Here is a 24125-nt window from a genome sequence, read left to right on the forward strand (position 1 = left end):
CAGGTGCACTCTAATCTGGAGGAACCGGGTTTGATTCCCCTTGAGCTGTGGAGGCTTATCTGGGGAATTCAGCTGGGTGACCTTGGGCTAGTCACAGCTTTTCGGAGCACTCTCAGCCCTACCCACCTCACAGGGTGTTTGTTGTGAGGGGGGAAGGGCAAGGAGATTGTTAGCCCCTTTGAGACTCCTACAGGGGAGAAAGGGGGGGATGTAAATCCAAACTCCTCCTCCTCTTCTTCAAAATTCAGGGAATGCTGTTATTGTGGATTTAGGTTACTGTGTTAATATTGTTAGGGCATTATCTTAATATTGCTGTTGTATTATTATGTTGTTGTTTGGAATATTTGGACTACTATGGTATTCTGCTTCTCCTATGTTATTATTATGCTGTTGCCGTATGAAATATAATGTCAATGCTCATTATTAACTATTAACTGTTATTGGTTTGTTAACCTGATGTAGAATGATTAAGTCCTTAGTGAATTGTTGTCTTATGTGGGGCCTGTGCAATTGATATTATTATTGCCTACTTTTGTTGTATTACCATGTATTGCTGATGTATTATGATGTGCACCGTCCTGAGCCCTTCGGGGGAGGGCGGTATACAAATTAAATATCAATAAAATAACACTTCATGCATGTGATGAAGCCCCCCCCCCCCCCGAATGCAAACCTTGCAACATCCCTGAAAAGTAGGCCAGCGTTATTTATCTCTGTATTATAAAATGCAGCAGCAGCAGATGCAGGAGCAACCACTCTGAAGGATTATTCATAGCTCACAGAAAACAGTCTCATGCAAGAGATGTCAGGGACCACCGTGATGAGTCAATGCAGCCACTCCAGGCCAAGAATTACCATAAAGGATTTCCTTTCTGGCGCAACGCTGGCTGATTACCAACAGCAAGTTCCCTTTCTTTTGAAAGAAGGTTGAAAATAAGACTTTCCCACCAGCCTGTTTATTTCTTAGATAATTGCAGACATATAACATATTGAACACAGATACACCAAGATCCTATTTATCTGATACACACTGCACAAAAGAAATAATGCTATACATTTTAAAAAACATATGGTGAGAATAATTGTTTTTGCAAGTTGAGCAGCTATGAAAAATTGGTGTGTGGTGGTGGGGAATCAATGACTGGGAAATTCCCTTTTTCGTCACCAAGTCAATTTCTCCATTTCCCATTTGTTTTCTCAGTCGCTCTCTCTCTCAGATGCTGACTGACCTCAGAGTCCTGTGGCTCCCTCAAGACATTAATTGCCTTCAGTCCCTCTTAAGCCACCAAGTCTTTTGAAAATGTACAGTTGCATTTTCCTCCACCGTCTTCCAAATTTATGCAGAAAGTCTAACCTAGTCAGCAGCCATAGGGTGCCCACTTCAAGCCCTTCTGAGGGACACTGATTCATAACATTTGCTATTCTGAGACTCTAACTGCCACACCAGATTTGAATCCTCACTCCGACACTCAAACAGTTACCCCAAACTTGATTTATGAGCCATTCCTTCCCATTCCTCCACCACCAAAGATCTCAGCAAACTAAACTGAGAAAGCCACACGTAGGAACAATATATATGGCTGAGCAGCATCAGTCCCCTTGGTGAAAATTCAAGAAACATAGGAAGAAGGAGAGTTTGGATTTATGCCCCATCTTTCTCTCCTGTAAGGAGACTCAAGGTGGCTTACAAGCTCCTTTCCCCACAACAGACACCTTGTGAGGTATGTGGGGCTGAGAGAGTTTCAAGGAGATCCGTGGGAGTTAGCCAGGGTAGGGAACCTATGTTCTCCAGATGTGCCTGAGGGATTACATCTCTATCAGTTTCTCATCCAGCATGGCTAATCGGGCCATGCTGGACAGAGGCTGGCTGATGGAACTTGTAGTTCCTGAACATCTGGAGAGTCAGAGGTTCCTACCCCTGCCAGCCTGTCACCAGCAGTGAAATGTGGTAGGAGTACAGAAACACTTCTGGTTCACCAGATAAGCCTCTGCCACTCAGGTGGAGGAGTGGGGAATCAAACCCGGTTCTCCAGATTAGAATCCACCTGCTCTAAACCACTTCACCACGCTGGCTCCCAAGACATCTACAGCCATCCATGCTTCGATCGTGCTATAGAGGCACTAGGGCTGTAGCTGCTACTAGAGCCACACAAGTTACTAGTCCGAGGCTCCCCAGCATGGTGCCCATTTCTGATGCCCCCAAGTATTTCTATCTATATTATGTCGGGGTCAGGGAGGACTTTTGCCCAGCAAAGCTTCTGACTGACTATTGGAAATTTGATTGGCTGAGCAGATTCTAAACAAATGTTGCTTGGGCAGCAGCTGCTGCCACAATGCAAGGACCTACACTGTGTTATGTAAGTTAAGCTATGGCAATCATTTCATAGCTGGCTCCGCCTCCTGCAGCAGCCATTTTTGCGGCTGTGCCCACTATGGCATGTCAGGATTCTAAATGTGCATACTGTTTCAAAAAGCATAGGGACCTCTACTCTAGTCCGTAAGGTTTTCAAGGTGGACTCCAGAGGGGAGAATAAACCTGGACGAGTAACACAATTCACACAAGTCATAGTTGGTCAGCCTCGCTCTGATTTAAAGTCATGTTACCCCCAAAAAAATGTTACATACAGAGGTGGGATCCAGCAGGTTCTCCCAGGTTCCCGAGAGTAGGTTACTAAGTATTTGTGTGTGCCGAGAGGGGGTTACTAATTGGTGGTTTTGCCTTAGTTACGCCCCTCCTCTCAGCAGTAGCTGCGCAAGAGAACTTGAAGCAGTCTAGCAGGAGGTGCACCGGCTATGCGTGGCAGCCTCATACTTCAAGTGCATCTCGCTTTCCCCACCCAAGGACTGCCATGCAGAGCGGCAAGGCCCTTGCCACAGCCCCGCCCAGGAATGCCCCACCCCCAGAATGCCCAGCCACGCCCCCGTCGTGCCCCGCCCAGCCCCATTGGCGCACCACATTTTGAATCCCACCACCATGGGAACCTGTTACTAAAATTTTTGGATCCCACCACTGGTTACATACATTGCCGGAAATCCAAAAAAGTAAATGGGACATTCTGGAACATATTGTTACACATGAGCAAAGATCATTACAGATTCCTCAGCAGCCATCATGGTCCTTTGAGATGTCTCAAGGGCAAAAAAGAAGCCGTGCAGTTTCGGCACCCTTCATTTGATTTTGCTTTTGGTGCTCTCTGAGCAGCGGGTCAGAATCAAGTCCTTACTGGGTCTTGGGGGAATGGCAGGCTGTGCCTCTCGTTCATCCTCCGCTGTAAAATAAAGAGAGAGAAATCACTCCCTGCGTTTCACGGCAAAAGTTTTCACCGGCTCTGCCTGGAGAAACTGCAAATCTTCCGTCCAGACTGAACAACTGTATCTTGTGGCTAGACCAGAGCCTGGCCTTCAGTGAGAAATGGACTAGAAAACATTTTAAGGATGACATGAGAACTTTTGGCCTGAACAATCCTTTCCCAGGGTTTTGTAACTTGCCACCTTCTTGTCCCTTTCAGAAAGCCAGCATGGTATAGTGGCTAAGAGCAGGTGCATTCTAAACTGGAGAACCGGGTTTGATTCCCCGCTCTGCCACTTGAGTCGTGGAGGCTTATCTGGGGAACCAGATTAGCTTGTGCACTCCAACACTCCAACCTTGGGCTAGTCACAGCTCTTCGGAGCCCTCTCAGCCCCACCCACCTCACAGGGTGTTTGTTGTGGAGGTGGGGCGGGAAAGGAGATCGTAAGCCCCTTTAAGTCTTCTTACAGGAGAGAAAGGGGGATATAAATCCAAACTGTTCTTCTTCAAAGTTAGGATAGGGTTACCAGGTCCTCCTTGGCAGCTAGCAGGGGATCAGGATGGGGCAAGGGGAAGTAGGGTTGCTAGATCCAGGTTATGAAACGCCAGGAGATTTGTGGATGGAACCTAGAGAGGACAAGACCTAAATGGGTACAATGCCATAGTCCACACTCCAAAGCATCCAATTTTTTGAAGAGAAACTGATCTCTGTAGTCTGGAGATGAGCTGCAATTCCAGAGGGTCCCCATGTCCCACCTGGAGGTTGGCATCTCTAGGAGGGGCGTGTTTTTAAAATGGTTAAATTTCAAACTGGGCATTGCCAAGGTCTGAAATGGCCCCCAGAAGAACTTACCAATGGGGCTGCTTTTGTTCAGGAAGCCCTTCAGTTTCCTTCTGCTTTGCATGTACTTCACGCTGTTCCGCCTGTAAGTGTCCTGGCTGATCTGCTTGCGGTTTTGATTGTGGATGCTCTTGATGTTCCGGATGGTGGATCTACCGAGAGGCAGCAAGAGAAGGCTTTTTGCAGTGTTCATAATGTGACGCTCTTCAGACGTTTTAAAAGTATAAATTTGAAATGCCGCCGCTAGACTGCCAATGGGTGTACACTACCAGGGTCACCTTTCTCCCATTGAAGAAGTTTTGCTGACCAGCTGTTCCCTCTAGGGCACAATTCACACCTATTATTATTATTATTATTATTATTATTATTATTATTATTATTATTATTATTATTATTATTATTATTATTATTATTATTATTATTTATTGGGTTTATATACCGCCCTCCCCCGGAGGGCTCAGGGCGGTGAACAGAATATAAATAAGACACAATCAGATTAAAAATAAACCCTTCCCCATTAAAATGCAGCATCAAATTACCATTAATATTAAATTTAACATTAGCACAAGATGGCACCTACTATCAGTCCCCTCTAACCCAAAGGAGGGGTGGCAGGATCCACTAGATGTCATAAAAGAGCGGAAACTATCCAGCAAACTATCCAGCAAACTCCATCATATTCATACATAAATTATATGTTCCTGTCATGCGAGCAATTCTTGCCCTGGATTCGACTGTGACGCACGGGCTTCAAAGTTCCACAACCTGTCCCCCATTACCCCGAAGAGAAACAGTTTGGAGGGAGCTATTTGGTCCATTAGGAGCCACGTGGCATAGTGGTTAAGTGCTTGAACTGCCACTCACACGGTCAGGAGTTCGAGCCCCCTGTGGGTCAGCCATCCATCCATTTCTTGGTCAAGAAATGAGCACCTAGCTTATAGCTAGAGGGTAAAGAATAGCCGGGAGCAGCAATGGCAAACTACCCCACAAAAGAGGCTTGCCTATGAAATCACTGCTCGCAGTGGTACCCCAGGGTCGGACACGACTGAAGGGAAAACTTTACCTTTTTATTTGGTCCATTGCAAAAGGCCGCATGGTGAATCTGAATGGGTAAATTTTAAGTGCACCACCACAAGCAGATTCTGGCAGTAGTGTATCTGCCTAGGGACAAGGGGTACCCCTTGTCCCCGGGCGCCACTCTTCTGGTCACATGGGGGCGCAAAATCAGCCCCCCATGTGACCAGGAAGTCCTGCTGTCTCGTCATTTTCGCGAGCCTCAACCCCATCCGAGGCACTCAAAAACGACGAGACAGCAGGACTTCCTGCTGCCTCCAAGCACCCTCAACCCTGCCCTGGACTCCCCCTCCCTTCCTTCCTGCCCTTCCTGCTCCCCAAGCCCCACCCCACCCCACCCAGCCTCAGTGCTTATAAAAGAAGGTCTCCGAGGCCGGGACTGCAGTCTCTTCTGGCCTGCCCGGAGGGGAGGTCAGAAGAGACTGCAGGCTGCTGGCTGGGAGCCCAGCCGGCAGGGGGAGTCTGGGGGGAAGGTGGGCACCCTAGACCTTGCCCATGGTGACATGGATGGGGTTTAGGGCAGTGCCTGGGGGTGGGGTGGGGGCGGGCAGAGTGTGGGGGCGTCCTGGAGACAATTTGTCTCCGGGCACCGGTTACCCCAGGTACGCCTCTGGATTCTGGAGAAGTGGTATTGACCATGTATTGTCGAAGGCTTTCACAGACAGAATCAACTGGTTTTGTCGAAGGCTTTCACAGCCGAAATCACTGGGGTATTGTGGGGTTTCCAGGCTGTATGGTTGTGTTCCAGTAGCATTTTCTCCTTAGGATAAAATGCTACTGGAACACAGCCATACTGCCCGGATGGCCATGGTCTGGCAGTTTTTGTTCCTAATGTTTCACCCACATCTATGGCTGGCATTGTCAGAGGCATGTCACAGCAAGACACGTGCCACAGAAAGAATCATCTTACCATGATATGTCTCTGAAGATGCCAGTCATAGATGTGGATAAAGTGTTAGAAATAAAGATTACCAGACCACAGCCACACAGTAAGGAAAACTCACAACACTCAAGTAGTGTACACAAATGTTCTAAATTACTTAATATAATCAGTATCATTTTTAAGCTCCAAACAACTTTGAAAATCGACATTGCAACAAAGCTACAAATTGAGCACAGTAAACGAAGTCCCTTATTCTGCATATGTTTTCACACCTGCTGAATAAAACACTTTCAACCCACTTCCAAATAACGTTGCAACGGGATTTTACCATGTTGAAAAGCAAAATCCACTTGCAAACGATGACTACAGTAGGTTGAAAGTGCATAATTCAATCCGCATGAAAGCACGCAGATCTTATTTCTGCATCTCCACCCTGTGAAAGCACCCAGGTTTTCTTCTTCAGCTCTGTGGCTGTTGGGAGAAAATAGCTGGGTCAGCTTAGCCTAGGGTCAGCTTAGCCTAGCGGTTCCTTTAGCATATCAGTTTTCTCTGCTATCCTGTATGTGCTGGTGATGACCGCAAGCCGTTATTGCCTGTTCCTGTACCTGCAACGTAACAAGAACACCTCCCCCTCCCTCCACACTACCTTCGGGGTGGTGCTCCTCTGTTCCTCAGCTGATTCTTCTCTGGAGTGTTTTCTTCCCCCGATTTTTGCAGATACATAGAAGGGTAATAGCCTGTGGTTTCATCTTTCCTGGGATGGAAGAAACAACAGCATTTACATGGAAGGTCAGGGAGCATGAACTACTGAGGGTGAGACTCATCACAGAAGATAGTTTGGGTTGGATAGCCACACTGGTCTACATTTAGGAGAGCAAGATTTGAGTTTGGGAGCACCATTGAGACCGATAAGTTGATCAGGATATAAGCTTCCGGGATTCAAAGCTCCCTGGCATCTGATAAAGTGAGCTTTGAAACAGAAAGGCTTATACCCTGGAAATCTTGTCCCTCAAGGACTACTGTACTCAAATCTGGCACCTGTCACAGAAGCATCCCCACTCTTCCAGGTTAGATTAAAGTCAGGAAACTTGTGATCCACACACTTAGTAAAAGTCTCCAAAGACCAAATTATGGCTAAGGTTTGTTATGGAAGTTTTTACCCATTGAAAACTCCAGACCAAGTTGGCTAATAGCAAGTTAGGTTTATTAACATGTCTGCAGACATGGAGAGAGCAATAGCGTGGCATCAGCTCTCTGAAGTCTGCATCGCAATACAGTTCATTTTAAGCCATTTCTGAACAGACCCTCCTGACCACTTCTGGCCAATCCTGGCCGGCTGTCTACGCAGGGTCACAATCTTGACTTGTTGCAAATCAGCACATTCCCAATATATATATTTTTTAAAGAATACATTCAGCGTTAAAAGCATACATTCAGCATCATCTCACTTGGTTACATCTGACTTGGTTACGTATGGGGCTACTTATAATTTCTGTCTAGTAAGCATAATCAGCAAAAAGCCTAACCAGTTGGGTGAACCATCTTCACATGCTTCAAACCCCTAGGTCAGTGTTCACTGTTGCCCTTTCACTCATGAGCAAGTATCTGCTGGTTCTTGCAAAATAGCAAATGCAGCGGTTCCAGTCGCACCCAGACACTGATTTCCTGAGAGCAACCACAAAATGTATTTTTAATTATGAATATATCTCAACTGTGATCTTGCAACAAGCATATCTTTATATAATCTCCTAGCTTTGTAGCAAATTAGGCACAAATATCTGATTATTGACAATTGACAGGAGATTCAGATGGATAAAAGGAAGCCCTTTTATCCTCCTGGTGTGTTTTTAGTCTATGGAATCCTTTGGCATTTACAGAGGCAGCTTTTGAAAAGGGCTGGACGCACAGAGAAGTCTGTCGGTGGGTTGGAATGGACTCCATATTCAGAGGGAGATTACTTCTAATTAGCAGACGATGGAGGAAAATCACAGGAGGGCTTTCTCGATCAGAGAGAGGGTCCCAGGGTGCAGCTGGAGGGCCCTGACATTAAGTGGATCTAGATCTGGTCATTGCCAGGCTATGAGGGGAAGATACTTGGGAATCCAATGCAAACGTAGGTTTATCTTTTTCAATGGTTTTATGGTCTGCTTCTAGCCAGAGGACTGTTTTATGTGGATCATGTTAGGTTTCTGTTTGTGCTGTTTATTTTGTGCTGTTTTTATGCACTGGTTGGGATTTTTTAAATGTCTGTGTTAAGGGTTTTTCCCCCCTGCTTTTTATGATTTTTATTACATTATGTTTTGGGAACTGCTTTGAGCAGATCTCTAGACTTTTCTAAATCAGCACCTCCAACTTTCTTCATGATAGAAAACGGGGCTCTAAATACAATAAACGAACAAGCTTCCTTGAGGCCTTACCTGACAACCCACCAGCCGTCAAGCAATTTATGGATGACTTCAATGGTTTCTCCTTCCTTCAGTGTGATCTCATCTTCCTGGGCAGCTGAGTAGCCTTTGCGGACAATGTGGAGTTCACCTGAACAGGAAAGGAAGAGGATTCATGAAGAACTCAAAGGTCTTGGGGGGTACCAAACACGGCACTAAAAAACACTTAATTGCAATATTTCTGTTTCAATTCCTTTTGAATGTTAACGCCTAATAAAGGTCTCTTCAAGCTTCACAGCACCCAAGAAAGATTTTGCTACTATTTTTATCATTAATTTTGCCATACTGTCCAGCTCTGAAGTAGCCATTTCTCCAGGGGAACTGGGTGCTGTTGTAAGGAGATCCACACATCCTCCCAACTCCACATATCACTCCATTTCTTCCCTCCCAATTTAGCAGCCCATATTTATAATCAATGTGTTATGGAAATGGCCAGGGATGAGAGTGGGGAAAAGAAATAGAAAAATGGAATAAAAGAAAAACGAGACTTTCCCCACACAAACCTGTAGGGATGAGCCCCGCGAACCCAGCAGAACCTCAGAAAGAGCGCAAGGAATGCCTGTGCCATCTGTGTCCTTCTGGGCGCACACGCTCACCTGTCCCCCAGGCCTCCATGAGTCACAGGTCATGAGATGCCTGACTCACGGTCACCAGATGTCCCAGACAAAGGGACAAAGGGGCACTTGCCCCCAGGTATGGATTAGACCCAGACGTGAACGTTTCCTCCCGCACGTAGGCCACGCCATGATGTCATTGCTATACTGTATTCTCCCGCTCTCCTGCCTCCCGGTCCGCCCCTATTGCCGCCCCTAACGTAAACCCTAATAAAAGGTGCCAGGGACTAGAACACGGCAGAGTTGCCAGATCCACGGATCTCACGCTTCCTGCTGCTGGCTCTCTCCACCGGATGATATCACCGCGTCTCGCCTCTTCCTTGCGACCCCTGCGGGCCGACTTCACAAACCTTTTAAAATGTTTTGAAGCAGGAAATAAAATGTTTCCTCTTTGGAATTCTGCATTATTTTTCCCTCTTATGTTCTGAAAACGTTTTGTTTCCAGCCCCAAAACATTTTCAGTGAATCCTCTTTAAAAATGATGCTTTTGGCTGCAACGTTTTCAAAACAGCTTCAGTGGTGTGCGGAATCTTTAAGAAGTTTTCCACAGCTTTTTGCCTTCCCTGCACTTTCTTGTCAGGGCCATTTCCTCAGCTCAATCTCCATTCACTTATTTATTAGCATTTCTGTTTGTTTTTTGGAAGGGTTAAATCTTCAAGGCATCGATTATCCGAGTGGTGGGAGTCACAGAAAGAAGCAGTGAAGTTTCGATTCAACAAAACAGGGGGACATCAAATGCCACCCATGAATTGTTTTGAGGGGGGTGAGTGCCAACGAACATTGTGGTAAAGGCAGGGGGTTGCTGTTTTACAAATGTTTTGTGTGATTTATGCAGAAAGGGCCATAGAAAGGAAAGGATTGCTGCAATCATGTTTACAGCAGCATGGTGGAGATGAGTCCACTCTTATTAGTCAACCAAGCATTTCAGGAAGTTACCTCAGATATTTTGAAAAGTGATTGTTCCTGGGAATCAGATGTCTGTTCTAAGGCAGAAAGGCTTGAGAAAGAGGATTCAAATGCTCCGCCCCAATCATTTTGTTTGTGAGGTGTGATATTTCTCAACCCCAATTTTAGCAGTCTCATCCCTGAATAATTTATCTTTTGAAACTCTTTCCAGCTCTCCATTATTTATCTGCTCCATTTCCTCAGCTGTCAATGTAGTCTACGCAGTACTTAATCTGAAGGATAATCTGCCCCAGAATATCCATGAACTCCCTTGAAGAAGGCACAGGATGTTCTACCTGCATAGTTGGGTTCCTGATCTTCAGATTCATCTGGACTATCCATGGGTTCTAGATAGGCAGCTGGGACCCAACCACGCTTATTCTTTAGTTGACAAAACCACCAGCCTGGAATAACAAACAATGACATGCATTTTAATACTTGTACCCCACACAGACACACACCAGCAGCAGCAGTATTCTGTGGCTTCCAGCTGAAGGAGCTGAAAAATTACACAGGAAATTACGCAGGAAAAGAACAATAAACAAACTACCAAGTTGGATGAAAACCAGTAAAGTACATGCAAAGACCCCTCAGAACTATCTGAGCAAAGAATCAGTAGGAATCAGTCAATAAAAGAACAGAGACATGTGTGTTCATTTTTCTAACTATTCTGCATTTCTTGTCTGTGCATGTAAACATTTGGGAATATAGTAAATAAAACAGGAGTCTAATGGCACTTTAAAAATTAGTCGCGTAAGAAGTTGTGATACACACAGTCCGCTTTATTGAATGCATTGTGGCTGGTCTGGCTCTATCTAAAGAAGGAGGAAGAAAAGGTACTTTTATGCACACTTATTGATGGAGACATTAGAGAGAATATTGTGCAGACACACTCCCTTGACAAGTAGCCAGCCCTGCCATAGGGTCCGGTGTGCCCCTGCCATAGCAAAACAGCTGATTCCTCTGCCGTAGCTATAAAACTACCTGCTCCAAAGGAAGTGCAAAAAAATGGCTTTCTTCTTTACCCGTCTCACTTTTCTCCACTACGTCCACAGCATCGCCTGTCTTGACCCCCATCTCAGTGGTAGAATTCTTCTCATAATCAGCAATGGCCCTGTAGGTTTGGAGGATGATGGGCCCTGTGATGTCTAGAGGAGGAAAAGCAGGTCATGTGAGGGAAATTCAGGACAGAAGTGGCAACGCAGCGAGATTTGGAATTTGGACCCCAATGCTACTTGAGTTTTCTTAACAGGGAGGAGCAATTTCTACCCATTCCCCCCTCAGCCACTGTTCCTGACTGAATGTAGTGAAATTTTGTTCTGGTCAGCCAGTCCCTGGGGGAATACAATGGGAGAGGGGATTGGGTGGAAATTGTCACCTTCTCTTAAGAAAATCTAAGGGCACTTTAGTTATCTTAATGTAGTCAGACACAGGTCAATATAACAACGACCTTCACAGTATCTTAGAATAGCGCCATTCTCACAAGATCAATTCAATAGACAGCTTGAAAATTATTCCACAAAGCCAATATCACAACAGATAGTAGAGAAAACTGGAAGGAAGTGCCATTTGTCAGTAGTAGCAGACCTGTTTTATATGCAGGGGGAGGGTCATGGATTCAATTCTCGCTGTCTCCAATAGAGAATCTCAAATATGAGAATCGCTCTGAGAATCTCTGCCTGTCAGAATGCATAAAACTGGACGAATTCACAGGGCAGATGGAATCTGTGCCTGACCTGTAAAAGTTCTGGCACCCTAGAAAGGAATGGAGAACTGTTCACCATAGCCTGAGGCTCCACTGCTTACCTGCTACACTTTTCTTGGGGTCCTTTGGCATTAAAAAAGCTTCTGACTTTTTGAATCTGGCGAGGAAAGAACAAAACAAAAAGCGTTGAACTTCCACATCTCACTTCTGCGCATTTCTGCCTTGAATCTCAGACTGGTGTGAAAGAGATGAAACTTCCATTTGGAAGTCAAACCCCACCCCCCCTTTCAAAAACCCACAAGCCACAACACCAATCTCCCTCCCAGCATCCTGTTGTTACTCACTGGCTTACTGTAGGTGGATTCACGTCATCGTTTCTGACCTTGAAGAAATTCAGGACATGCCCACATTGGGAGATTTTGCGGGGCAAGTTGATCAGGGCTGAGCAGTATTCCGACAGCGTACTTTGCCGGTTTTGGGTGGATCTGTGGCTGTCAAACCACCTCGGGGCTACATAAAGAGTTTTTAAAAGTTAGAAAACTTCTCTTCCAACCCAATCTACAGCCCAAGCCCCAGCGTATCTTTTAGGGAATTTATATGCCTTCTCTTTTAAGACCACATTCTAGGTGCTTCTCAGAAGTACAAATCAATGTCACAGAACAGCAACATAGATTATAAATATCAAAGGACTACTTCCCATCTGGATCTGTTCATTTACTCAAGACCTAATTAGGCATGAAGGGGGAACGTTACAAACCCTTCCCCTTTGAACAGAAGATAGGAGAGTTTATTTTTAATGAACCAGTAATACTGTAGCTACCGATACAGCTCCTTATCCATTAGAAATCTACCTGTACACTCATGTCATCTACAAAAGTCCAATCACTACATTCCCCTGTAAGAGATACAGTATGTTGCTACAGGTACATTCTTCCAATCAAAGCCTATTATTGGTTCCAATTTGTAAGCAAGTTCAGACTTCAATGAGGCCGGAACTTCCTCTGTGGGGGTGCCCACACAGAATGGCCTTCCTGAGGTTGTGAGGAAGATCCCCTTACTTTGACAGCTTTGCTGCCCCTCTGAAAGGCTGAATTGTTTTTGAGGAGTTTTAAGGTGTAAGATAACCAATGTCCATCGCAAAGTCAACACATTGTTTTTTAATTCTGGTTCATGTGTTTTCAGCATTTTTGTATCTATCAGTCTTTTGAATCTACTGTAAGCCGCCTCATGTCCTTTGGGCAGAGACGTAGCACCAACCGGGTGATGTGGGGCATGACACCTTGGGCGGAGCCACGGGGAGGCATGGCCAGGCTGTGGAAGGGGCAGGGTGGGGTGTTCCGGGATGGAGCAGGGACGGTGCTGTGGCAGAGGTGTACGGCACATGTGCGCCCGGGCGGAGTTTCTCCTCACTCCACCTCTGCCTTTGGGAGAGAAGAGGGACTAGATGATGGATGGATGGATGGATGGATGGATGGATGGATGGATGGATGGATGGATGGATGGATGGATGGATGGATGGATGGATGGATGGATGGATGGATGGATGGATGGATGGATGGATGGATGGATGGATGGATGGATGGATGGATGGATGGATGGAGGGAGGGATGGAGGGATGGAGGGAGAGAGAGAGAGAGAGAGAGAGAGAGAGAGAGAGAGAGAGAGAAGAAAGAAAGAAAGAAAGAAAGAGAGAGAGAGAGAGAGAGAGAGAAAGAAAGAAGAAAGAAAGAAAGAAAGAAAGAAAGAAAGAAAGAAAGAAAGAAAGAAAGAAAGAAAGAAAGAAAGAAAGAAAGAAAGAAAGAAAGAAAGAAAGAAAGAAAGAAAGAAAGATAGAAAGAAAGAAAGAAAGAAAGAGTTCCCATGGACATCAGACCATATCAGAGAACTTTGGATGCTGATTGATTGACACCTCTGGCTACAGTTTGATTGACAGCTGTGGTTTGTTTGTCTAGCCCCATGGGAACTACTGTTTCACATCCTTCAACCCACACAATTCCTCAATCTCGAGACACGCCAATCTCGACTAACCAGCCCTCCAAATAGACTTTGTTTACCCCATGGGACATCCCATTTTAATGCTGTTACGTAAAACAGTAGCAGATCACTCATTTCCTAGGGCTTAATTTAGACACTACAGTAGAAACTTTTTTTAAAATTCAAGAAAGGTAAATGAGTTAGCAATAAAAGGGCTTAAAAATGAACACAGTCAAACCAGAAGATAATTTTCTCAATAAAGTATATGGGTTGTAGTCACGATGCAATACTACAAAGAAGTCAGATGGGGAAATATAGCTGTGCCATGACTAATAGGAAGCTGTTTAAATTGCTTTCAAAAAGCACAATTCATATATAGACACTATAAATACATAGACTCAACTTCCCACACTCCCACTGACTGGGCTGCTTGATATTCAGGATCTTTTCTGTGGCAGCAACCCCCTCTGTGGCATTCTTTTACTGTTCCTATCCAACACCTTTGGAGTTAACATTTAAGTGCAAGGTAAAAACATGTTTAATTCTGCCAGGCTTTTCATAGTTAAATTCTTGCCACACTGGCTTTCTTCCTCATTCTTCTTGATCATTTGACAGCTCAGTCAAGTTCATGGCTGTTGGGAGATTCCAACATTTTATTGTTTAGAACTATTTCTGAATGGATGATCTGCCCCGGGGAAGCAGGAAATGCAGCATTTCGGTGCGTTCATTTTAAAAAGCAATCAAAGTAGCCGAGGGTCCGGTAGAAAGAAGGCAAGGAGGAAAACTAGCAGGAGGTTTGTGGAAACTAACAATGGAAATCCTAAGTGGAGTTATACCTCTCTAGATCCGCTGATTGCAATGTGCTTAATTAAGATGGAATTCTGCATTGGATTGCACTATTAAATGTCTTAGCCTGGAGAATCTCTGTTTCAACTGTAACCCAAGTCTCGTACCTGGCAAATGGGGGATGATCCGATTCTCGACATTGATATCCCCAGATTCAATTGGAAACATCTCTTTTAGAGCTTTCTGTGGAGGGAAGAAATAGCAACCGTCATGCCTCGCTAGAAGTTTCATTTTCACCTTTAAAATGCTGCCAGCTGCACAGGAAGAACAGCTTTGATCACAGAAACTGAGTGTGCGTTGAGGGGTTAAATCCTCCCATTCCCAGTCAGCCAACTGAGTTGTGATTATTGTACAATATGCACTTTATTGCAGTGGCGTAGTGGTTTAGAGCAGGTGCACTCTAATCTGGAGGAACCGGGTTTGATTCCCCGCTCTGCCGCCTGAGCTGTGGGGGCTTATCTGGGGAATTCAGATTAGCCTGTATACTCCAACGCATGCCAGCTGGGTGACCTTGGGCTAGTCACAGTTCTTTGGAGTTCTCTCAGCCCCACCTACCTCTCAGGGTGTTTGTTGAGGGGGGAAGGGAAAGGAGTTTGTAAGGCCCTTTGAATCTCCTATAGGAGAAAAAGGGGGGATATAAATCCAACTCTTATTCTTCTTTACTTTTTCACAGAAGGACAGAGATCCAAGATCTTCATCCCCTCTGTTTTGACCTGAAGGCCGCATAGGCAAGACCCGAACTGAGGGAGTGGGGTGGGTTGTCATAGCCTAATTCTCTTCACCATACGCAAGAGAATAATTTTCTGTTTTGAAAAATTCCCTGAAAACGAAAAACAAGTTCAGCAGGCAAAGAGGGGGATAGAACAGAACCCATCTCCCTGCTGAAGTCATTTTTCTATATGCGGAGAAGGTTTTTAATGCAAAATATTCTAAGCTGGAGCCCGGCAGAACTTGAAGAACTTTCCTAGATGAATTGTGCTACACACCAATGGATCTTACACACAGTAGTAAATGGCTTAAGAAGGTGGAGTTACCATCAGCATACCCTGAGGTGGAATATTCATGATGTTACAGTTGGTGCACTGTATATATTGCATATGTCTCTATATCTAGAATTTGCAAGTTGCAACCCTAACTTCTGTGACCAGTGGGAGAAAATAAGGTTTTCAAAAATCACCAGCATGCAACAGCGCCCTCTAGAGTCTTGCCAGTTGCCAGCTGCCAGCTGGCTGGCAACCCAGCTGCATACCTTTCCCCGTACCTGCCTGCCCTGCCCTGCCTGCCCTGCCTATGTGCAAGCAGAAACCTTTGGGTTTCTGGTTGCCCAGACTGCCCAGCAATGCCAGGGAAAAGCATGCGGGTGGCACATGATTTTTATTTTTATTTTTCAGTCAGTCTTCAGTGGTCAAGTTTTAATCCCGAAGCGACTGTCACTTTTCAGAACAATATAAAAGGAGGATTCCACCCACTGCCCCTTTTCCCCTGCTGTAAAGGGAGAAACTCCTTTGGGCCAAATGTTCCTTTCTGCTGCCTGGTTAAGAACATAAGAACATAAGAACAAGCCAGCTGGATCAGACCAGAGTCCATCTAGTCCAGCTCTCTGCTACTCGCAGTGGCCCACCAGGTGCCTTTGGGAGCTCACCTGCAGGATGTGAAAACAATGGCCTTCTGTGGCTGTTGCTCCCGAGCACCTGGTCTGCTAAGGCATTTGCAATCTCAGATCAAAGAGGATCAAGATTGGAAGCCATAAATCGACTTCTCCTCCATAAATCTGTCCAAGCCCCTTTTAAAGCTATCCAGGTTAGTGGCCATCACCACCTCCTGTGGCAGCATATTCCAAACACCAATCACACGTTGCGTGAAGAAGTGTTTCCTTTTATTAGTCCTAATTCTTCCCCCCCAGCATTTTCAATGTATGCCCCCTGGTTCTAGTATTGTGATGCCCCCTGGTTCTAGTATGGTTCTTAAACCTACAGAACCCTTCAGAAGGTCAAAACCTGGCAGCCAATTAATATGTATTCCTAAATGATAAAATAATGTAAAAAGATTTTAAAAAGAAAACCTGGCAGCTTCCATTCAAGGCAGCACCAGGATTTCACTTGAGCTCTTCGTCTTGGTACTGGTATTCGGATCCAGTGTGCCTCTGAGTACATGCAGAATATTTTTGGCCTTTTCACTGAGAAACCATTGAGTCTTGATCCCGGGGGAAGCATGCACAGGATTCTATTCTTAGCCCAATGCCCCAGGTAGCAGAGACCAAGTCATTACTTACATGAAATTCATACATCTCGGTGAACTTCCGATACACCATCTTTTCGGTAAGATCTTGCCATTTCACCAAGAATATGTAAACCTGATGATGAAATGACAGTGATGCGACATTTAAAACAAACAAACCCAGAAGTGGAAGGCCAACCACCATCCGTACTTTCTGGAATGGCTGAATAAGCTAACATAATATTCAGCGATGAGAAAATTGACCGGCAGACCTTCCACAGAGTATAAAAGAAGATGGAAAGCTTTTCTGGATTAGAGAAATCAATTGCTCGTTATGCATGGAGTGGTTTCCGTGGCGGTCCTAACCCCACAGTGTCTCCACCGTGGGGTCTCCTCGGACTTCCCTGTTTAAACAGCTCAGTCCTAGTGTCTCGATTGCAGCTTGCAATCGCCCGTCCCCATGGTGCTCAAAGGGAAAGAGCAAAAGTCCAAAGGAAAGATCAATATTACCCTTGAAATGTAATATCGATGTTGCTTTTATCAATATTGTGGAGGCTGCTTTCGGGGCATTTGCATTTTTAAGGGAAAAGCCAGCTGTCATTCTCTGAGAGCAGTGGGGTGCCCCCCCCCCCCCCGCATCCCAAGGATCTATGTGAAAGCCACAAAATCACCCTCCAGTATATCGATATAAGTAATATTGATAATACCTTTCAAGAGCTTTTAAAAAACAAAGTAACCTTTGTTTGGAGCCACTCAGAAGGAGGGAAGCCCCACAACAAGAGGGGAACCTCACAGTTTCCTTGCTCTTGCGAACCATCAGGGATCTCCAGCCATGCAAGAGAAGAGAAACTACTACAGTTGGTAATATTTTCTATCTCTTACTCCCTCACACAGCCTTGCCTACCTCACAAGGTTGTTGTAAAATGGGGAATGCAGAATCCTTGGGGAAAGAAGAATCCTTATACCCAGAGATGGGATCCCGCAGGTTCTCACCAGTTCCCGAGAGTGGGTTACTCATTATTTGTGTGTGCCGAGAGGGGGGTTACTAATTGAGTCTGCTTTTCCGTTAGAAATTCCATTCGGTCCAAAAATCATAAAGTCCTGTTGTTTCCTATGTGGCTGGTTAGCGAAGGTAGAAAACGGGATAATTCTCCCTGTTGGGCTGTTTTAAAAACATGTTTTAGAAATATGATAAAGTTCCTTGTTTAAGGAAAGTATCCTTCTTTTGATACCTAGAAACAAAATTAAGTATTTGAAAATATTAAGTATTTGAGAGGCAGTCAATTAGAGGAGAAGTCGTTGTTTCTGTTGGCAGTAGACGATAAGACTTGCTATAGTGAGTTTAAATTATGGACAGAAAGATACCAGCTGGAAATTAGGAACTTTTTTTTTTCAGTAAGAGTTTTTTACAGTAACAGAGAAATTATTAATGCCCCGCCCCTGGAATGCCCGGCCACGCCCCCGTCGTGCCCCGCCCAGCCCCATTGGCGCTACGCCACTGTTTGAATCCCACCACCATGGGAACCTGTTACTAAAATTTTTGGATCCCACCACTGCTTATACCCCAACTTGGTTGGGCTCACCAGAACTTATCTCCATCCCGCTGCATTTTGACCAGGAGAACTTGCTCAAGAAAGCTTTCAAGTGAAACACAATAATAATATATATATCATAAAAGTTAACAATTAAAACCCCAACATTACCAAAAAAAATCAGCATTAAAAAATGCTCAGCATTAAAAAGAAAAACAGCTGCCACAAGCACAAAACAGCTAGATAATTAATCCCTGCATTAAAAGCCATGTAAAAATAAATATTTTGTCTTGGCACCTAAGAGAGTATGGAACGCTTCTGAATGCGCCCATAGATGCGATTGTATCCCCAGGTACTTACATAGTGTTGGCTGGGGTAAAATCTCTTTTCAAAGCCCAGGAGTTCAATGTGTCTGATGTAGACGTCGCCCATGTTTGCTGATACTAGTTGGCAGCTTAGATGTACCTCAACTACTCCACCGGGGTACTGACTGCAGCGTTTCTCTTCCTTGCTCTGTAGGTGTCTGCCAACCAGCTAGTCCTTTTATCTTCAGAATTAAGGGGAAGTGAGAGAAACTTCATTGCCCAATGCAGATTCTGACAAAGGGAAAAAAGCACCCTTCCCGCAGCTGCACATCTGAAGCAGAAAGTCCCCATGCAAATATATCGGCCAAGGTATAATTTTGGTCACCAGGATTCAGATAATGAAGTGTAAGATGTCTGACGTACAGCTCAATCCCGATGGCAAGGAGCCCAGTGGCGACCAGGATGGGGCGGCAGTGGCACCCAGTGGTGGGATCCAAAAAATTTAGTAACAGGTTCCCATGGTGGTGGGATTCAAACTGTGGCGTAGCGCCAGTGGGGCTGGGTGGGGCACGACAGGGGTGTGGCCAGGCATTCCGGGGGCGGGGCATTGCTGGGCGGGGCTGTGGCAAGGACACAGCTGCTGCGCCGGTCCATGGCCTGGAAACGAATGCACGCAGGCGCAGGCTGCCACGCACGCCGGTTCACCTCCTGCTAGACTGCTTCAAGTTCTGCGCACTACTGCCGAGAGGAGGGGCGTAACTAAGGCAAAAATCACGTGGCAAAATCACCAATTAGTAACCCCCTCTCGGCACACACAAATAATTAGTAACCCACTCTCGGGAACCTGTGAGAACCTGCTGGATTCCACCTCTGGTGGCACCATGCTGCTTCCACAGATGTCGTGGTCTGGCTGCTGGCAGAGCAGGAGAATCACAAGACCGCTGCAGTTTAAAGCTGGATCTGGGCAAACTGAGGCCAGAATCGTACAGGCCTGCCCCACCTGACCTCTGCGTGGAAAGTGGGGTGAGCGAGCCTGGGTGACTCTGCTCCACAGGGAGTTCGGGCTGGGGCACAGTTGTGAGGGGGTACAGCCCTGCAATGCGACCCTAAAGAAAGTGGCACCTGGGGATCCATTTCCCCTTCCCCCCTCACTTTGCCAGTGGTGTCCGTCTATCAGCTCCTCTTTGGCAGGTATGCCAAATGGTGGGTTTCAAGCTGGGAATCCAAACCATAACAGATAGGTCGGGACCCTGAACATCTTTCCTTTCTGCTGCTCTAATGTTCTCCCTTTGCAATGTAAATCACTGCTTTAAGGAAATCTTCCTTCCAGAGAGCCAGCGTGGTGTAGTAGTTAAGAACAGGTGGATTCAAATCTGGAGAACCGGGTTTGATTCCCACCCTGAGTGGCAGAGGCAGAGGCTTATCTGGTGAATCAGATGTGTTTCCACACTCCTACATTCCTGCTGGGTGACCTTGGGCTAGTCACAGTTTTTGGGAACTCTCACAGCTCCACCTACCTCACAAGGTGTCTGTTGTGGGGAGAGGAAGGGAAAGGAGTTTGTAAGTTGCCTTGAGTTTCCTTACAGGAGAGAAAGGTGGGGTATAAATCCAAACTCTTCTTCTTCTGGTACCTTCTCTCTACACCATCTCTTCTCCATTTGGCCCCATGAGGGTGAGACTTGCCTCTGGTACCTCTAGCCACGCTAACTAGTTCCTCTTCTCTATCCTGTCTAAAATGGAATTCCTTACAATAAATGATTCATATTAGTTTTGCCAAGATAAAGAGGCTCCGTTCATAACTTTCTTTCTTAGCAGCACACAGAAACCAGGTGGATTCTGCTGCATTATGTGACTGGAGCACTCTCCTAACTTAATGTAGCTTCAATGAAGAGGGCTGTTGACGTTTCCACTTTGCCAGGTGACTACGGCCAGTCATATTGTCGTTGCTCTCTGTCACACAAGCACAACCACGCATAGCCTTACCTACCTCACAAGGTCGTTGTAAGGATAAAACGGGGGAAAGAGAACCTTGCACACCACTGTGAATCCCTTAGTGGTTGAGTGCAGTTAACACATCAAGTCATTTTTGTGTGTGGAAACCTGGGTACTAAAAACATGTTGCCGTTTATCTTGTATGCAGCCCAGTATGGTGTCGTGAATGGGGAATTAGAGATGACCAGGGCGGATCCGAGTAGAAATTCTTACTCAGCCATGATGCTTTCTGGGGATCTGGGAACCTTCACTGAATCCTACCTCACAGGGTTGGTGTAAAGATAATATTGGGGGAGGTGGGACTCAGGAGGTGGTTATGGCCACTAACCTGGATAGCTTTAAAAAGGGCTTGGACAGATTTATGGAGAAGTCTATCTATGGCTACCAATCTTGATCCTCCTTGATCTCAGATTGCAAATGCCTTAGCAGACCAGGTGCTCAGGAGCAGCAGCAGAAGGCTGTTGCTTTCACATCCTGCATGTGAGCTCCCAAAGGCACCTGGTGGGCCACTGCGAGTAGCAGAATGCTGGACTAGATGGACTCTGGTCTGATCCAGCAGGCTAGTTCTTATGTTCTTATGTTTTTATGACTCATGGAAACTGCCTTGAGCTCTACTTGGAGGTGATGTTTATATATGCATTACTAGTCCATTCTGGCAGTGATATTTACTAAACATGCTATCTCAGAGAACTGAAGTTTGTGGAGGATGGAAGTTGGTGGCTTTAGGCCCAACGCCACCTCTCACCCCTTCCCTTGCCGTCTTGGTGATGTTTAAAGGCCCAAACCAAACATTCAAATAGCAAACACTTATTTATTTGTTTGTTTATTTATTGTCGAAGGCTTTCGCAGCTGGAATCACTAGGGTGTTGTGGGGTTTCCGGGCTGTATGGCCATGTTCCAGCCACAGATGCAGGCGAAACGTCAGGAGAAAATGCTTCTGGAACATGGCCACGCAGCCCGGAAACCCCACAACACCCTATTTATTTATTTCATCAAACTTATATGCCGCTCTCCCCCATAGGACTCAGAGCGGCTTACATTCAAGATTGAAATAAAATACATTGATAAAATACATTAAAATACGGATTAAAATAAATACATATAAGTTCATAGTGTTTCAGCCCAGAACTGGCTCCCATCAGCTCTCACCTCAGCATGGCCAATTGGCCATGCTGACAGAGGCTGATGGGAATTGTAGTTCCTGAACATCTGGAGAGCCGCAGGTTCCCTACCCCTGGTCTACAGAGATTAGAGCTACCACTCCCACCTCTTCACAACATTTGCAGTCATGGGGGAAACAAGGGCTTTCCCCGTTAGCGATGACTAAACCCCAACTCCCCAGACAACGGTGATGATGAAACTGTAGGAATTCAGAAGACATGTAGTATGTGGTAGCGGTTTAGTAAGATCTTGAGATGTGGGTTCACCTCTTACCTCGGCTCAAAACTGCAGTTTGCGCAAGTAACGGCATCACCTGCTGCGGGGGGTCACTTTTTCCATTGTTCAAAATCTTTGCCTTGCTTGACAGTGTGGTTCTGGGTTCAAACGGAGCTGGTCCTGACCTTTAAAGCCCTTCGTGACCTGGATTCCATGTACATGAGAGGCCACCTCTCCCTCCATCAATCCAGATAGCAGCTTCAGGTCAGTTTCCAGACTGGTGTAGTGGTTAAGAGCAGGTGCATTCTAATCTGGAGAACTGGGTTTAATTCCCCGCTCTGACGCTTGAGCTGTGGAAGCTTATCTGGTAAACCACATTTGCCTGTGCACTCCAACACATGCCAGCTGGGTGACCTTGGGCTAGTTACAGTTCTTCGGAGCTCTCTCAGCCCCACCCACCTCACAGGTGTTGTGGGGGGTGGGGGGTGGGGGAGGGAAAGGAAAGTGTAAGACCCTTTGAGTCTCCTTACAGGAGAGAAAGCGGGGATAGAAAACTAAACTCTTCTTCTCCCGAGGGAGTAGGATCCGGTTGATTGCCATTTTACTTTTGGGTAGACGTGTTTAGAGTCATGGCACAAGCTTTATGTGGCAACCTGTTGTCTTAAGACAGGGCTGTGGTTTCCTGGGCCACGTCATGGTTATCTGGACGAGCTTAACACAAAAGCAAAACCCGTGTGGGCCACCCTGTTTCTACCTGCGGCACGCATAATACAGCTGAGGAATTAGCTGAAATGGAGAAAGACAATCCTCAGAAATGAATCAGGGGCAGAGAGAGCAGTAAGGATACTTGAGCTGATATATAGTTGAAGAAGCAACATTTCACATGATTTTGATGCAGGGGTTAATTATCCCCAGGGGCTGTTTTCAGATGTCATGGCCGTTTGAGTGTCTTAAATCAAAGTAGACATTGATCATGTCGATTAAAAACTTCATTGTGTGTTTGTGAGTGATTTTGCAATCAAGTCTCCGCAGACATAGGGTGACCCTGCAGGGTTTTCAAGTCAAGAGATTTTCACTTGGCCATTGCCAGTCTCTGTTGGGCTGAGAGAGTTCTGAGAGAACTGTGACTGGCCCAAGGTCACCCAGCAGCCTTCATGTGGAGGAATGAGGAATCCAACCTGATACTCCAGATTAGAGTCCACCGCTCTTAATCACTACACCCATCTTCACTCTAGCACAATAAATGCACACTTACTGGAAGAAGTAGAGATACCCAGCCAAAGACTTGCGACGGAATATATATTCCTCCCCTTGCATGCCACACTCCCCTCGGGTGGGTGGGTCAGATCCAGATGCTGGGCCCCTTCCTGCCCCTCCCTTCCATGCCACCCCACCCTCTCCCCTCCCTCCATTAGGGTGGGTGGGCCGTGTCCAGATGCCAGGCCCCCTCCCCTTCCCTCCCTTGCACGCCACCCCTCACTCCCTCCCCTCCCTTGCACGCCACTCCTCACTCCCTCCCCTCCCTTGCACGCCACCTCTCACTCCCTCCCCTCCCTTGCACGCCACCTCTCACTCCCTCCCCTCCCTTGCACGCCACCCCTCACTCCCTCCCCTCCCTTGCACCACCCTCACTCTCCCTCTCTCTCAGGACCGGCCACCCTCACTCCCTCCCTCCCTTGCACTTCTACCCTCACTTCTCCCCTCCCTTTGCACTTCTACCTTCCACTCTCCTCCCTCCCTTGCACTCCCACCCCTCACTCTCCCTCCCTTGCACTTCCACCCCTCACTCTCCCTCCCTTGCACGCACCTCTCACTCCTCCCTCCCCTTTTGCACGCCACCCTCACCCTCCTCCCTTGCACGCCACCCCCTCACTCCCTCCCTTGCACCACCCCTCACCTCCCTCCTCCCTTGCACCACCTCACTCCCTCCCTCCCTTGCACGCCCACCCTCCTCACCTCCCCTCCCTGCACTAAGCACTTCCTGCCACCCCCCCCCCTCCCTCCCCTGGAACCACCCTCCTCACCCTCCCTCCCCTTGCACCACCCTCACCCTCCTCCCTCCTTGCACGCCACCCCTCACTCCCTCC

General features: G+C 46.4%; 1 protein-coding gene across 1 annotated transcript; it reads right to left on the reverse strand.

The window, feature by feature from the left end:
- Positions 1 to 2958: 2958 nt before the first annotated feature.
- Positions 2959 to 18866, reverse strand: NCF1 (neutrophil cytosolic factor 1). The gene is made up of 11 exons (XM_048519295.1): positions 18725 to 18866; positions 16888 to 16968; positions 14723 to 14798; positions 12140 to 12305; positions 11897 to 11952; positions 11116 to 11238; positions 10387 to 10494; positions 8505 to 8622; positions 6734 to 6841; positions 4143 to 4282; positions 2959 to 3269 (listed from the first exon to the last, which is right to left on the reverse strand). Exons 1-11 carry the CDS (start codon positions 18794 to 18796, stop codon positions 3169 to 3171), a joined length of 1149 nt encoding a protein of 382 aa, XP_048375252.1. The 5' UTR covers positions 18797 to 18866; the 3' UTR covers positions 2959 to 3168.
- Positions 18867 to 24125: the final 5259 nt, after the last annotated feature.

The sequence above is a fragment of the Sphaerodactylus townsendi genome, linkage group LG16 (genome assembly GCF_021028975.2).
Source record: "Sphaerodactylus townsendi isolate TG3544 linkage group LG16, MPM_Stown_v2.3, whole genome shotgun sequence".
Taxonomy (NCBI): Eukaryota; Metazoa; Chordata; class Lepidosauria; order Squamata; family Sphaerodactylidae; genus Sphaerodactylus; species Sphaerodactylus townsendi.

Excerpts from the sequence above, each read along its gene's own strand:
- NCF1 (XM_048519295.1), bottom strand. The coding sequence starts at position 18,796 with ATGGGCGACGTCTACATCAGACACATTGAACTCCTGGGCTTTGAAAAG. Across the intron at positions 4,283-6,733 it reads AGAGGAGCACCACCCCGAAG|ATCCACCATCCGGAACATCA; the intron begins GTAGTGTGGAGG and ends GCCTCTCGGTAG. Across the intron at positions 3,270-4,142 it reads GAACAAAAGCAGCCCCATTG|CGGAGGATGAACGAGAGGCA; the intron begins GTAAGTTCTTCT and ends TTTATTTTACAG.